The 13,628-nt window shown below is 45.0% G+C and overlaps 1 protein-coding gene across 21 annotated transcripts in view; it reads right to left on the bottom strand.

Annotated features, from left to right (window-relative positions):
- ABLIM1 (actin binding LIM protein 1) overlaps positions 1-13,628 on the bottom strand; it is a 327,992-nt gene that overhangs the window by 106,524 nt on the left and 207,840 nt on the right. For all 21 annotated transcript variants that reach the window (XM_043475365.1, XM_043475370.1, XM_043475360.1 and 18 more), the window contains exons 5-6: positions 3,546-3,672; positions 1,655-1,748 (exon numbers count right to left, since the gene is read on the bottom strand). In XM_043475365.1, the coding sequence (XP_043331300.1) occupies positions 1,655-1,748; positions 3,546-3,672 (221 nt within the window). The remainder of the gene's footprint in view (positions 1-1,654; positions 1,749-3,545; positions 3,673-13,628) is intronic.

Here is a 13,628-nt window from a genome sequence, read left to right as displayed (position 1 = left end):
GGGGGGCACACTCATTTGAGGACTCCCTCCCATTCTTCACACAGCAGTCTGATCCTATCACATGATGCTCCAGCTACAATCACTTCAATACTTCCCACCATCCTCAAGGTAAAGGCAAACTCCTAACTGTGATTTCTGAGGTCCTCACACTTGGGCCCCTCCCTTCCTCCAGCATCCTCTCTCTCACCCATACTCCTGCCCAAATGACCTTGTTTTTTCGGTACGCTGTACTTGTCCTTGCTGCTGAGCCTCTGCCATTGCTGTTCCTCTTCCTGAAACACTGTTCCTCTGGGTCAGAGGCAATTGCACTGACAACCTGCATTTCAAATCTAAATAGCTGGACTAGGTCCAGCACAGAGCCAGCACTGCCCCCGGCCCTGCATTTCATGGGCAGGAAGGCATCACGGGGCTTGCTGTGGGATTAGGAAGACTACACCCACAAAAGATGCCCAGGGACACCTAGGGGGCCCCTCAGATTCATGTCCTGGGTCCCCGGACCACACCTGGCTGGGAAGTTTGAATGTGGTGATGTGGATATAGTGACCTGGTGTCTACAGAAGCAATGTGACAAGTTGCCCAGTCACCCTCCCAGGACTCCACTGGGTGTCCTGATTCAGCTCTGCTCAGCACACATCCTTACCCTGAGACTCGGGGTGGGTGTGAGGCAATCTTTACTTTTCCTGTGTGTATGTGTGCTCAGTCGTGTCCAACTCTTTGTGACCATGTGTACTGTAGCCCTCCAGGCTCCTCTGTCCATGGAGTTCTCTAGGTAAGAATACTGGAGTGCATTGCCATTTCCTCCTCCAGGGGATCTTCCTGACCCAGGAATCGAACCCACATCTCTTGCATCTCCTGCACTAGCAGGCGGATTCTTTACCACTGAGCCACCTGGGAAGCCCTTACTTTTTCCATGAGAGTGGGTTAACACCTCACAGGCCTGTGGGCAGGCGGGCAGTGACTCTCTGACCTCTGGCCCCAAGTTTACTGATGGCGCCAACTCAGTAGCTCAGCTCCGCCCAGAGGCAGAAGCTGGCGGGGTGACTGCTGAGAAAGCAGGAACCAAGTTTCCTGGTGCAAGACAGTCAGTCACACCTGAACTTGACAGGCTTCTGTCAGCCTGGGCCACAGGACTTTCTGGGTCACACAGGATGTGGTTTTCTAAGGGTGAGGAAGCCTACGCCCTCACCTCTAACGACTTTCTTCTCTTAATTTCCATTCAGAGCCTCTGTTCCCTGAGTCTGTATGCTCCCATGTGTACACGCATGAGCACACACATATGTGCACACACAGATATGTGGGCACATATACACACATTTGTACACACAGACACGTGGCTCGAACACAGTCTTCATTTCCTCTTTTCTAACTTCTAAATATAAGAACAGTTTAATATAACTGTTCCCCCTACATAATTCCTCAGACTCTTTTTTATTCTTTTTTCCCTCATATTCTCTATCCTTCCAGTTTCCAGCATGAAGTAGACACTGCCTGAGAAGACAGTGTTACACAGACGTTTTCTAAGTGATCTGTCACCTGCAACTACTTTCTTTCCCCCGCACGTGAGAAAAAGATGGAAAAAAAGAGACCCTCGTGTGTTTCCGAGAGCCGTGAGGACCATGACGGTGGCTCTGAGGGGAGCCCATGTATGACTTACCTCCAGGACTTTCCCTGTGATGAACTGGTGGCAGGCTTCACATTTTACCCCGAAGAGCCCCTGGTAGTCCTTTTCACAATACGGAGCACCGTCCCTGCAGGACAAAGCGAACTCAGCTTCCGAGGGCAGGAAAGACGCCCGGACCCCATCTCTCTCCGCCCAGTTGCACAGAAGGGGAGCATAAGTTATTTGTTGCTCAACCACCATTCACCTGCCTGCAGGAGACCTGGTGAGGCAGGGTCAAAACTCACAAGAGCAAACTCTCCAGAGAGAGCGCTGAGGTTCTCCAAGCCACGTGGAAGTAACAGCCAAATGGCTGTCGCTGCTCATTCCTCCACTGCCTCAGACCTCAGTAACAAAAACATGGCGTCCCTCTCTTGCAGCACCAGGCCTGACGGGCTTCAGCTGTATCCCATGCTCCTCTTCCTCGTCTCCTCCCCCACACCTCCTTGATTCACACACCGGAGCCTCCTAAGAGCCTGGAGACACCTTCTCCTTGACCCTGAGGGAGCCTGGGGTCCCAGGGCCTTGCAACCATCCTCCTGCAACCACCTTCATTTACCTCTTGCATGCGTGCTAAGTCGCTTCAGTTGTGTCCGACTGTTTGCGACCCTTTGCACTGTAGCCCGCCAGGCTCCTCTGTCTGTGGGATTCTCCAGGTAAGAATACTGGAGTGGGTTGCCATGCCCTCCTCCAGGGGATCATCCCCACCCAAGGATCGAACCTGCATCTCTTATGTCTCCTGCATTGGCAGGCGGGGTCTTTACCACTAGCACTACCTGGGAAGCCCCTCACTTACCTCATGACAGAGTTAAAATATCATGTTTTAGATGTGCCATCGCATGGGAGAGTTAAAACGTCTCCAGACAGCCCAGTTACCTGGCGCTGCTCAGGCATCAGTGTTAAAGGCAGAGCAGTTCTCTTCGGCTGTGCCTCAGAATCACCTGAGGAGAAGGCAATGGCACCCCACTCCAGTGTTCCTGCCTGGAGAATCCCAGGGACGGGGGAGCCTTGTGGGCTGCCGTCTACGGGGTCGCACAGAGTTGGACACGACTGAAGCGACTTAGCAGCAGCAGAATCACCTGTGTAGTTTCTGCCTCCCGAATACCAGGGTTTGCTGTAGATCTGCAGAATTAGATTTCTAGGGGGTGGGGCCCAAGCTGCTTATTTTGTTTCACTACATATATTCATACATTAAATTCATTTAAAAAAATTTTTAATAGATGCTGGTTGGAGAACATTTTTAAAGTGGATAGGGGAAAATTTTCCCTTACCGCCTGTCGGCCCTCCCCCCACCGCATGCTCATTCTTTCCTCGATTTAAAAGGTAACCACTGTAACTAGCTTTTCAAGGTCACATTAAACAAAACCCCAAAACGTCACCTGCTCTAGCTCCTATCTACCCCAGCCTCTAACTGTAAGGGACCTACTCCCTAATGGGAGTGGTCCTAATGGGCTCAGTGCCCAGACGCTGAGTGTTTTTTTTTTTGGGGGGGGGGGGCGGGGGGGGAAGGCCGACGAATATGGCTGAGACCTGGAAGGAGGATAAAGGTTTACCATCAGTAGTTTCAAATGGGGGCGGGGTGGGGGGAACCAGGGAAAATAAAATTACTAAATGCTTAATTGGTTGCAACATATAGCCTACCATTATGTCAGCTTCGTTAATTGTTACATTAGGCAGCGATGAACGTTTCATTAAATTTATAGCAGGCAACAACAGAATAAAATTCCTTTCCAAAGTTTCATAGCAAAAAGTTCGTATGCATTGTGGAACGTGAAGGTCTTTCATTATGTCTGATGGGCTGGGCTGGGGTGTATTCCGCGAACGCAGGGCAGCCCGCGATGCCCCACCCCTGCTGAAGGACCCATCCGCGCCTGCGCCCCAGGCTTACTTGCTGATGTACTCGCCGGTGAGGACTTTCCCGCAGGACTTGCACTTAAAGCAACCCAAGTGCCACTGCTTTTCCAGCGCCAGCAGGGCCTGTCCATTCTTGATGTCTCGTCCGCAGCCAGCACAATCTGGAAAAGAGCAGCCGCTGGCGCTTACTCCACGTTTTTTAAATCCATAGTTTTGCTAATCGAAGCAGGTGGGCCGCTTTGAACCCTAGCATGCACCCACCACACACTCAATAACTATTTACTTAAGCACCATTTTATTCCGCGTTCTCGCCCTGCACGAAATCCTCCCCAGGAGACTCGCAGACCCCCCATCCTCCCTTAGCGTGGGAACATCATGAGCCTCAGCAGATCCAAGGGCCTGGATGTCCTTCATCTGTTTATTTCCTTGGGGGTGATTTAAATAGCCTCTGAGCTCCAGCTGGCCCAGAGAATATTTAATTATAGCGTCTTGGCTGTGATTTTAAGAAGGCGCTCATCAGCCTCTATTAATTGAGGGCACCTCTGAGTAGCTAAGTACCAGCCACCCCCCACCCCTTGCTGCCTGTCTCCCTAATACTATATGTGCGACTTCTGGAACAATGCTCATAAGTCTCATTTTTGTAAACAGGACTCTACTTCCTTATCAACCTAAACCAGCCTTTCCAAAATTTGTGATCATCAATTCAATGGCTCTTAATTCCTCAGCTTTAAATTCTCAGTGGCAGGATCCTGTGAAGAAGATAAAAAAGAAAGTATTTCTTCACAGTAAAGAGTGTAGGCCCTGGAATGGGACACCCTGGTTCTTAATCCCAGCTCGTGGTTGGCTAACCACATGACCCAGGCTAGTTCCCCCCTTTTCTAAGCCTTGGGGTCCTCATATGAAAGCCAGGATGTTATTAGTGCCTGTCTCAAGTTCTCTAATGAGGATTCAATGGAATAAAGGACTCAGGTCTCTATGAAAGTTTGCTATTATTATAGTTGCTGTTATTCTGATTATTAGAAACATCATTATTAGGGAAGCTGAGTATTTAAAAGAACCCAGAAGAATGTACAGGCATACACCATTTCATTGTGCTTTGAAGATAATACATTTTTTCTTTTTTTTAATATTTCAAGATTTGTGGCAATGCTACCTCAATCAAGTCTATTGGCACCATCTTTTCAAAAACCTTTGCTCTCTTCATGTCTGTCACATTTTTGGTAATTCTCCCAATTTTTCAAAAACTTTTTCATTATTATTATATCTGTTATGGTGATCTGTGATCAGTCATATTTGATATTACTACTATGACTCACTGAAGGCTCAGATGGTAGCATTTTTTCAGCAATATTTTCTAATTCAGGTGCGTACATTGCTGTTTTAGACATAATGCTATTGCACACTCAGCAGACTACAACATAGACTAAATATAACTTGCCTATGCACTGGGAAAGCAAAAAAATTGTGTGGCTCATTTAACTGCTGTATTTGCCTTACTGTGGTGGTCTGGAACCAATCCACTGAGCATGCAATATCTCTGAGGCCTGCATGTAAATTGGGCAACCTTTCTGGAAAGCAATTTAAATGTCTAAAGACATTTAAAATCAATATACCCAAGAAAGGGAAAGAAAGCATTGCTGGCAGGTTGCCCGTGATATCCCCAATTGATCACAAAAATCATTCAGAGAATAAAGAAATGTGCAGACAGGGCCTCTCGGTACCCAAAGTGATGCAACATCCCCCTCTTCTGACCACAGCTGTGGCTGCTGCTTCTGTGCTAATGATGACACTTCTAGCCCAGCTTGAATTCTCTCTTCTAGAAAAACTTTCCTATAGTACCCGGCACAAGCCCAAGTCCCATAAAAAATTCCTACAAATGTCACCCAGCAGTGGCTCACAATTATTCTGGTTTTCTTCCTTGCTGAAGTTTAAGTACACTTGACTTTTATTTTTTGACTACAGGTGTGTTTCTGGTGACCTTTGGTCACTTGGTATTTACATAATCTTTAGATCCAGCAATCTCATGACTAAAATTTCACTCTGCAAATAAATTTTGAAAAGAATGTGCATGCAAATGTATGTGTGTCTATCTCCTGAAAAATATATATTCACCCCCTACTGCATTTTTGTAACAATAAAACTGAAAACAACCTATGTGGACATTAACCAGAACGTGGTTAAACTAATTATAGTGTAGTCATTAATGGGATACTACACACTGTTAAAAAGAATAAGGTAGATTTGTGTGCAGACATGGAAAGATGTCCAAAATAGACTGGATAAAAAAATAAGCTGTAAAACAGTATGTACAACATAAGCTCATTTTTCTAAATCATGAGAATGTAAAAAGAATTGAGCAAATAAATATTTAAAAAGTTAAAAGTATACTATACAAGTTATGGGTATTGAAGATTAGAATTTTGTAAGTATAGCCCATTACAAGCTAGTGATTATTGTATGGTCGCAAAGCAATATGAATTTTTTTTTTTTTTAATCTGGAATTGACATGATGCCCAGCATCTTTCAGAGGGAATCACACATCTGGTAGTTTACTATAAAGATAAAAATGGAAGACCATGATATTTGCTCGAATGCAATTTCTAAAGGATAAGAGCACAAGGTGAATATAAGATGAATGAATTGGTAGGTTTTAATTTAAGTGAACTGAAAATTTTTTTCATTCTTCTGATTAGATTATGCCCACTAGGTGGCAGTAAAGATTTAAAGTAAAATGCAAGATGCTGGTTGGTTGACTTTTTCAAGTAGAAAACAAACTTTATAGAGATGGCTTTTCATTTCTACAGCAGAAGACAGAGGAGCTCAGGCAGGTGGACGGGGCTCTTCATATCTCCCCTTGGCAGCACTGGGGTCCAGGGAGATCAAAGGTGGGGAGACAGAGAGAGGGCAAGCTTTAGAATTAGGAAGACTTGGGCACTAAGTAGGAAAAGTTACTCTCTCTGAATCCTCATTTCTTCATCTCTGAAATGCAGACCCACTTCTCAGGTTGCTGGGAGGAAGAAGAAAAACCTTGCATTGTGAAGTGCTTCATGTAACACGTAGAACACGTGATACCTGTTGGTTGTTCCACATAGTTCTCCTTTCCTTGGTAGGGGCTGAGCTAGGACTAGAAACCAGGTTTCTTGACTCTGTCTTGCACTTTTTCTAAGCACATTAATGTCCAGATACCCCAGACCTCTAACAGTGGCAGAGACACAATCTTAGCACAGAAATGACCTCTCTGATTATTCTGCACCCAATGGCTTTGGTAAACCAGGCATATTGTGAGGGCTTCATAGACATACTCTTCTGGAGTTATTCTCCACAATCTATTATTCTTCACAGTAATGGAGACAAAATCCTGGCCAGTTAGCTCAGTTAGAGCGTGGTGCTAATAACGCCAAAGTCACAGGTTTGATCCCCATAAGGACCATAAAGAAGGCTGAGCACTGAAGAATTAACACTTTTGAACTGTGGGGCTGGAGAAGACTCTTGAGAGTCCTTTGGTCAGTGAAGATCAAACCAGTCAATCCTAAAGGAAATCAACCCTGAATATTCATTAGAAGGACTGATGCTGAAACTGAAGCACCAATGCCTATGGCTACCTAGTGTGAAACGTTGACTCATTGGAAAAGACCCTGATGCTGGGAAGGACCGAGGACAGGAGGAGAAGGGAGTGACAGAGGATGAGATGGTTGGATGGCATCCCAACTAGAGGACATGAGTTAGAGCAAACTCTGGGAGATAGTGAAGGATAGGGAAGCCTGGCGTGCTGCATTCCATGGGGTTGAAGAGTCAGATACAACGTAGAGACTGAACAACAATGGAGTCAAAGTGCCTTGCAGTTTGGAAACCTCTGACCTCACAGATGATGTCCTGAATCTCTCAGATCCTCCATGCCCTGCAGTGCTCTGGGGAGGGCACATATTCTACAACTGATCTTTTTAAAAAATATTTATTTATTTGGCTGTGTCGAGTCTTAGTTGTAGCATGTGGAATCTCAGTACTTGTGGTGCACAGGCTTGGTTGCTCCAAGGCATGTGGGATCTTATTTCCCTGACCAGGGATTGAACCTGAGTCCCCTGCATTGCAAGGCAGATTCTTAACCACTGGTCCCCTGGGCAAATCCCATCTACAATTGATCTTGATCATGTTTCACAGAGAAGCATTTACCAAATGTGAACACCTAAGAGCCAGCCATCTGGTGAAATTGGGCTGGAAGGAGAGGCTGGGGATGAGCCTTCTTCATCCCAAACCGCAAGACATAAATCAAGCAAATCAACAAAGATGGCCTTCTGGCCCAGAACACTGGCCCAGCTGATTCAAAATATTCTAGTGTATTCCACAGAGGTTACACATTCGTTCCTCTCTGGACAAAACTGTATTCTCTCCTTAAACCTGACATCACACTAGGGAAAATAGAAAAGATGCAGAGATAAAAAGATTCATGCTGATGGTTCACGCCTCCTATGCTCATTCCAACCAAGCTCTTTTATAAAGAACAAAATGTCCTCCTCTCTATCTTCATGTTTTTCAGCTGTTGAGAAAATTGTTTCCACGTCACTGGAGCAGCTGCTGATAAATATAGAAAGTCGGTTGATTGGCACTGGAATTATTGCCAAAGTCAGAAGTAGGTGAATATGAGGCAGCATCAAGGAAATCAAGCCCTCCAGTAACTTGCTGGTCCTTCCATGGGGACACACAACGGCCAAATGTGAAAACAGAAGAAAGCTATAATAAGAAGGGGATGACAGAGGATGAGATGGTTGGATGGCATCATCAACTCAATGGACATGGCTTGAGCAAGCTCCGAGAGTTGGTGATGGACAGGGAAGCCTAACATGCTGCAGTCCATTGGGCTGCAAAACGCGGACAAAACTGAGCGACTGAACAACATAATAACCTTAAACACTCCACCCGAAGCATTTCATTCTTGGCACCAGAAGCCAAGAGAAAAACAGGGATTTGGCTACTTACGGCCAAGTTAAACTAACATCCAAGTACACACCTGGCTTCATATTTATACCATTTTGTTCAAAGTCAATAAATATCCTCGAGAATAGGGATCCTGTCTGTCTCCTTTAATATATCTCTCTTTGCTTGGCATAGGGCCATGGACACCTGGGCTTCAAGAGTATTTAAGATGAAGAAGGTGACAAATGGCTCTCTGGAAGGTGACCTGTGTCCCCAAGCTAAGAAAGGTGTCATCAGTTGGGCTGCCTTGAAAGTCCTGTCAGCCTAGATACCTATGTTCTTTTTGAGAACAATTTCAGCCTTCCTAGAGTTTCCTGTTTGGGAAGGGTAAGAGCTAAAAAGATGTCTTACTCTATGAAGACAGCTCTAGGAACAGAAGGCTGAGGAATGAAGCTACAGAAAAGGGAATATCGTGGGACCTGAATTCCCGATCATCCCCACCTTCCCAGGCTTCTGTCAAGTCCAGAACCATCAGTGGAGGTGGAAGCTGCTACTCACAGTGGCTACCCATCTGGGACTAAAGCTTCTAAAATATGGAATGGGGCTTTCCCCGGAGTCTTGAAAATTTTGGCTATTGTTTTAGAGCTGAAAACAATGATGATAAATATTCCATCTCCTAGAGCAGGTTGCTAACAATACCCTGGCTGGACTTGGCAAAGGATAGTAGAATCTACCTGATGACTCAACCCCTACTCCCTCCCTACCTCTGAAATTATTTTATTAACATTTCTAGCACCCTTTAAAAAGAAAGAAATTAAAAAAGGCAGAGAGGAGAGCAGGCAGGGAGCTATCTACACAGCAGGCCTGGGGTATTTGCTCCCCTATATTGTGAGAGGGATTAAAGGACCCTGGGAGAAGAGGGGACTGGCTCCCTGCTCCCCACCTAGATGTTCATTAAGTGGGGGTGCTCAGGCCCTGGTGCTTCTGTGGGTCCATGAGAAGCTTGGTGTTAGTCTTGGGACAAACTGACTGGACTGTCCTGGGGCTTGGTGGTGTTCAGGAACAAAGATCCTGGAGCCTGTGGGAGTCTGGAAGATTTGGAAGTTAGGAAGCTGGCTGGACGCCTTCCTAAAGGCAGGTGAAGGAGAGACAGAAGGCAGAGAGGCTGCATGGCCAGTTTGGCTCACTGAGGATGCCCGTGTGTCCTGTGGCTGGTGCCCACATCCAAGCATCATGAATGAAGCCCCCTGAGAAAGCTAACTGCTGAGCATGGGAGATTTCACTAGTTAAGAGGCCATGAGGAGCAGGGGCTTCCCAGGTGGCGCTAGTGGTAAAGAGCCCGCCTGCCTGTGCAGGAGACATAAGAGACGTGGGTTCCATCCCCGACTGGCGAAGATCCCCTGGAGAAGGGCATGGCAACTCACTCCAGCATTCTTGCCTGGAGAATCCCATGGACAGAGGGGCCTGGCAGGCTATAGTCCATAAGGTTGAAAAGAGTCAGACATGACTGAAGCGACTCAGCACTCATGAGGAGTAGGATCTGAGGCTGGGGAAGATGGAGGGGGTTTGTTGAAACAGCTTAGCCAGAAATTGCACACTTCTGTCAAGGAATTCAAGATGAGCCCTATTTTTTTTTTAAATGTCTCCAGCCAGTGTTAGTTGAAAGTCAAGTATGACGATGCCAGTATAACATCTTGTCCCCTATACCTGTCATTTACCTCCCCTCTGCCCGGACCCTCAAGGAGCCACAAGCAGGACAGGAAGGAGGTAATAAAAAGGCGTGGAAGAGGCTGTACTCCGTATTGCAGGTCTCCTATTTGGGTCTGATCTGAACTGGGAAAAGGGTACAGATCTGATATGGATGTGAGAATAAAGGCTTTGACTGTACTGGACTTTTAAGAGCTGAAAGTGAGTAGAAAGCTATGGAACTGCCTAAGATATTATTAAGGGTGAGAAAGGGAGCTCTCACCCTTATTAGAGGATAATAAAAGTAGCAATAAAAAAAATAAGACCATTGTTTTGCCCCATGAGTGTTCTGACCATTCTATACGCTGATTGTGCAACTCACAGGGATGAAGAACGTCTGGGCAGAGACCTGGGGTCCAATTCCAGCTCTGGCACAGAACCAAGGGACCCTGCACAAGCTAGGTGATGCGGGCTTCAGCTTCTTCATTTGTAAAATGGGCAGATGAACAGCACTTACCTTCCGGGGCTGTTGTGAGGGTGGACAGAACATGTGTAGTCTGCAAGCACAGTGCTGGGCACACGGTAAACAGTCCATGTCTGTCCTCACACCTGCAGTAACCTCATAAAACCAACACTGCATCTTTCCCTTAACAAACAACTGAAGTGTTAGACAGAGAAGAAGAAATAGCCTATGACATCCCTTCTAATGTGGAATCTGAAAGGAAATGATACAAATGAACTTACAAAACAGAGAGACTCAATGACATAGAATGAATTTATGGTTGCTGGTGGGAGGGATGGGGTGAAAGGATAGTTAGGGAGTTTGGTATAGACACGTACCATCTGTCATATTTAAAATGGATAATCAACAAGGACCTACTATATAGCACGTGAAACTCTGCCCACTGTTATGTGGCAGCCTGGATATGCCAGGCGTTTGGGGGAGAATGGACACATGTCTATGTGTGGCTGAGTCTCCTCACTGTCCACCTGAAACTATCGCAACACTGTTAATCAGCTCTACCCCAACACAGAGTAAAAAGTTCAAAAAGTGAAAAAACAAACAAACACCAAATAACTAAGACCCACTGTGAGCCTCTGGAAAAGGCATTTTGGTTTCTCTCATTCCACAGTTATCATCTTGCCATTAACATTACTATTGTTGTTACCATTGTTCACCCCTTAACTTTTAAAAGATCTTGCATACTTTGCCTGAGTCCTCCCTTAGGGCTTCCACTAACCTGGAAGGACAGTCGCTATCCGCACTTCACAGTTCACAGAACATCTAAGATCCAGAGAGACTTTGAAGACATTTGATGCAAAAGCTTCATTTGGCACACAGGAAAGTAAGGCCCGGGGTGGACCAATGCTTTGTACAAGGTCACACAGATACAGAGTGCCCCATTAACTGCAGAGTGGAAATCTTTATTCTCAAATGCTCTTGAACGTGAGCCCAGGCCTTCACAGCTTACAGGGATTTTCTGGGCTTAAAGTTATAATCATGCATTTGTTCCCCTGGTTATTGCCTCTTTTGCTGTCAACTGGCAAAAACATCTACCATGGAGCTGAAGCATGACTTTCACTTGTGGGTACAGAGAACTATTGTGAAAACAATGTAAACTGTAAAGACCCTGATGCTGGGGAAGATTGAGGGCAGGAGGAGAAGGGGGCAACAGAGGATGAGCTGGTTGGATGGTATCACTGACTTAATGGACATGAGTTTGAGCAAACTCCGGGAGATGGTGAAGCACAGGGAAGCCTGGTGTGCTGCAGTCCATGGGGTCGCAGAGAGTCGGACATGACTGAATGACTGAAAAACAACAAATGCAAATCACAGAAGGGGCTAGAGAGAGACTTTACTCATTTAATTGATGTTTGCTGAGATGCTGAGAAGTTATGCGATAGAGATTTTAAGTCAATTCAGAGTATTTCCTTCCTCTATTGTAAAGTCTTTAAAATTAAGAATAAAAAAAATCACATTTCAGGATTAATACTGTTGTCTATATATGTTCCAGAAAATTTAAGCTTTCCCTGGAATCCCTCTTTAAAAATGATAATAAAAAAGAAACTCTGGTTGTCATCAACAGAGATGAGCATATAAGTTCATGGCTATACACGTGGATGAAGAATAAATAGACACCAAATCACTGCAGATTTAAGTCATTATTAATAGATAGTAGATAAGACTTTGGAAACCCTATAAAATATTCATGTGGAGTCCTTTTAATAGACTGTTAACTAGGGGCACTTTATCCCTGGCCAGGAGTCAGTATAAGGCACTTTAAGGAGAACAAACAAGCAAAATCCCCCAATTTAAGTTCTGGGGTTTGGCTCATGTGACTCCTGAATTTAATGACATCGTATCTTGTCATTCAATGGCTCCTACAGGATGTGAATTTCCCATGACCCTGTGTGATAAAGTGGTGAATATGCAGAATGCCAGAGAGCAGTCATTCTCTCCAAAAGAGAGAGAAACTGGAGACAAGAGAAGAGGGATGCAAACATAGGTCAGATGCTGTGAGGTTAACAAGCTGCCTTTGACACAAGCTTTCAACACATCTGATGAGCCTCTGACATGTGGATCCCTCCATGGGAATAACTGCAGGAGGCACGTAGTGGTTGCCTGCTTTATACAGGACAGATATTTTTATTTTGCCAAGGTTTCCATCCTTTCCTAGGGTTGAAATGTCAACTGCCATCTGTCCTCACACTTGAACTGACCACATGCTCCTATGTTACTGGCCTGGCCCTTATTTGTAGCCTATGAATTAAAAAAAAAAAATCCAGACTTTTTAATGCTATTTTCTTGATAAGACTTGGCTTACAATTTTAGCATCTTTAAGGTATAAGGGGTTTGGTGTTTGGGTGTTTGAAAACCTTCCTTTGATTAAAAAGACCACGTCATTTAGTAGTGATAAGAGCATCCGTCTAGCAAGTAGACATTGTTGAATGCTGACCTCTGAACTTCACCTGTCCTGGTCAGTGTTGTCAGGTTCCAACCAGACATCTATGAGTCAGCAACTATTGACTGGCCACAGTCCATGTCAAGTCACTGACACGAATCGGCAGTTTTCTTTCCTAGTGTCTCACGGCAAATACCATGGGTATGAGGTCACCAAAAGAAAGGACACATAGAGGGCAAAATGCAAATGTGTTATGCCAAGCACTTATAAGAATTACTTTCTGGGACTTCCCTGGTGGTCCAGCGGTTAAGATTTTACCTTCCAACGCAAGGGACTCAGGTTGATCCCTGGTCAGGAAGCTAAGATCCTACATGCCTTAAACCAAAACATAAAAATAGAAGCAATATTGTAACACATTCAATAAAGATTTTTAAAAGGGCCCATATTAAAAAAAAAAAGGGATTAATTTTAAAAGTACTTTTTCACTTCTGAAATTCTATACTGCATTGGCCAAAAAGTAATTCGTGGGGTCATAAGAAAATACCAGTTGGGGCTGACAGGGGGCCAGGAATTGAAACATTCATATTTATTTATATTCAAATACATTGGTACAGTGT

The sequence above is a fragment of the Cervus canadensis genome, chromosome 8, assembly GCF_019320065.1.
Source record: "Cervus canadensis isolate Bull #8, Minnesota chromosome 8, ASM1932006v1, whole genome shotgun sequence".
In the NCBI taxonomy this organism is placed as follows: domain Eukaryota; kingdom Metazoa; phylum Chordata; class Mammalia; order Artiodactyla; family Cervidae; genus Cervus; species Cervus canadensis.
Note: the sequence above shows the minus strand (reverse complement) of the source record. Positions and strands in the feature narration are given on the sequence as shown.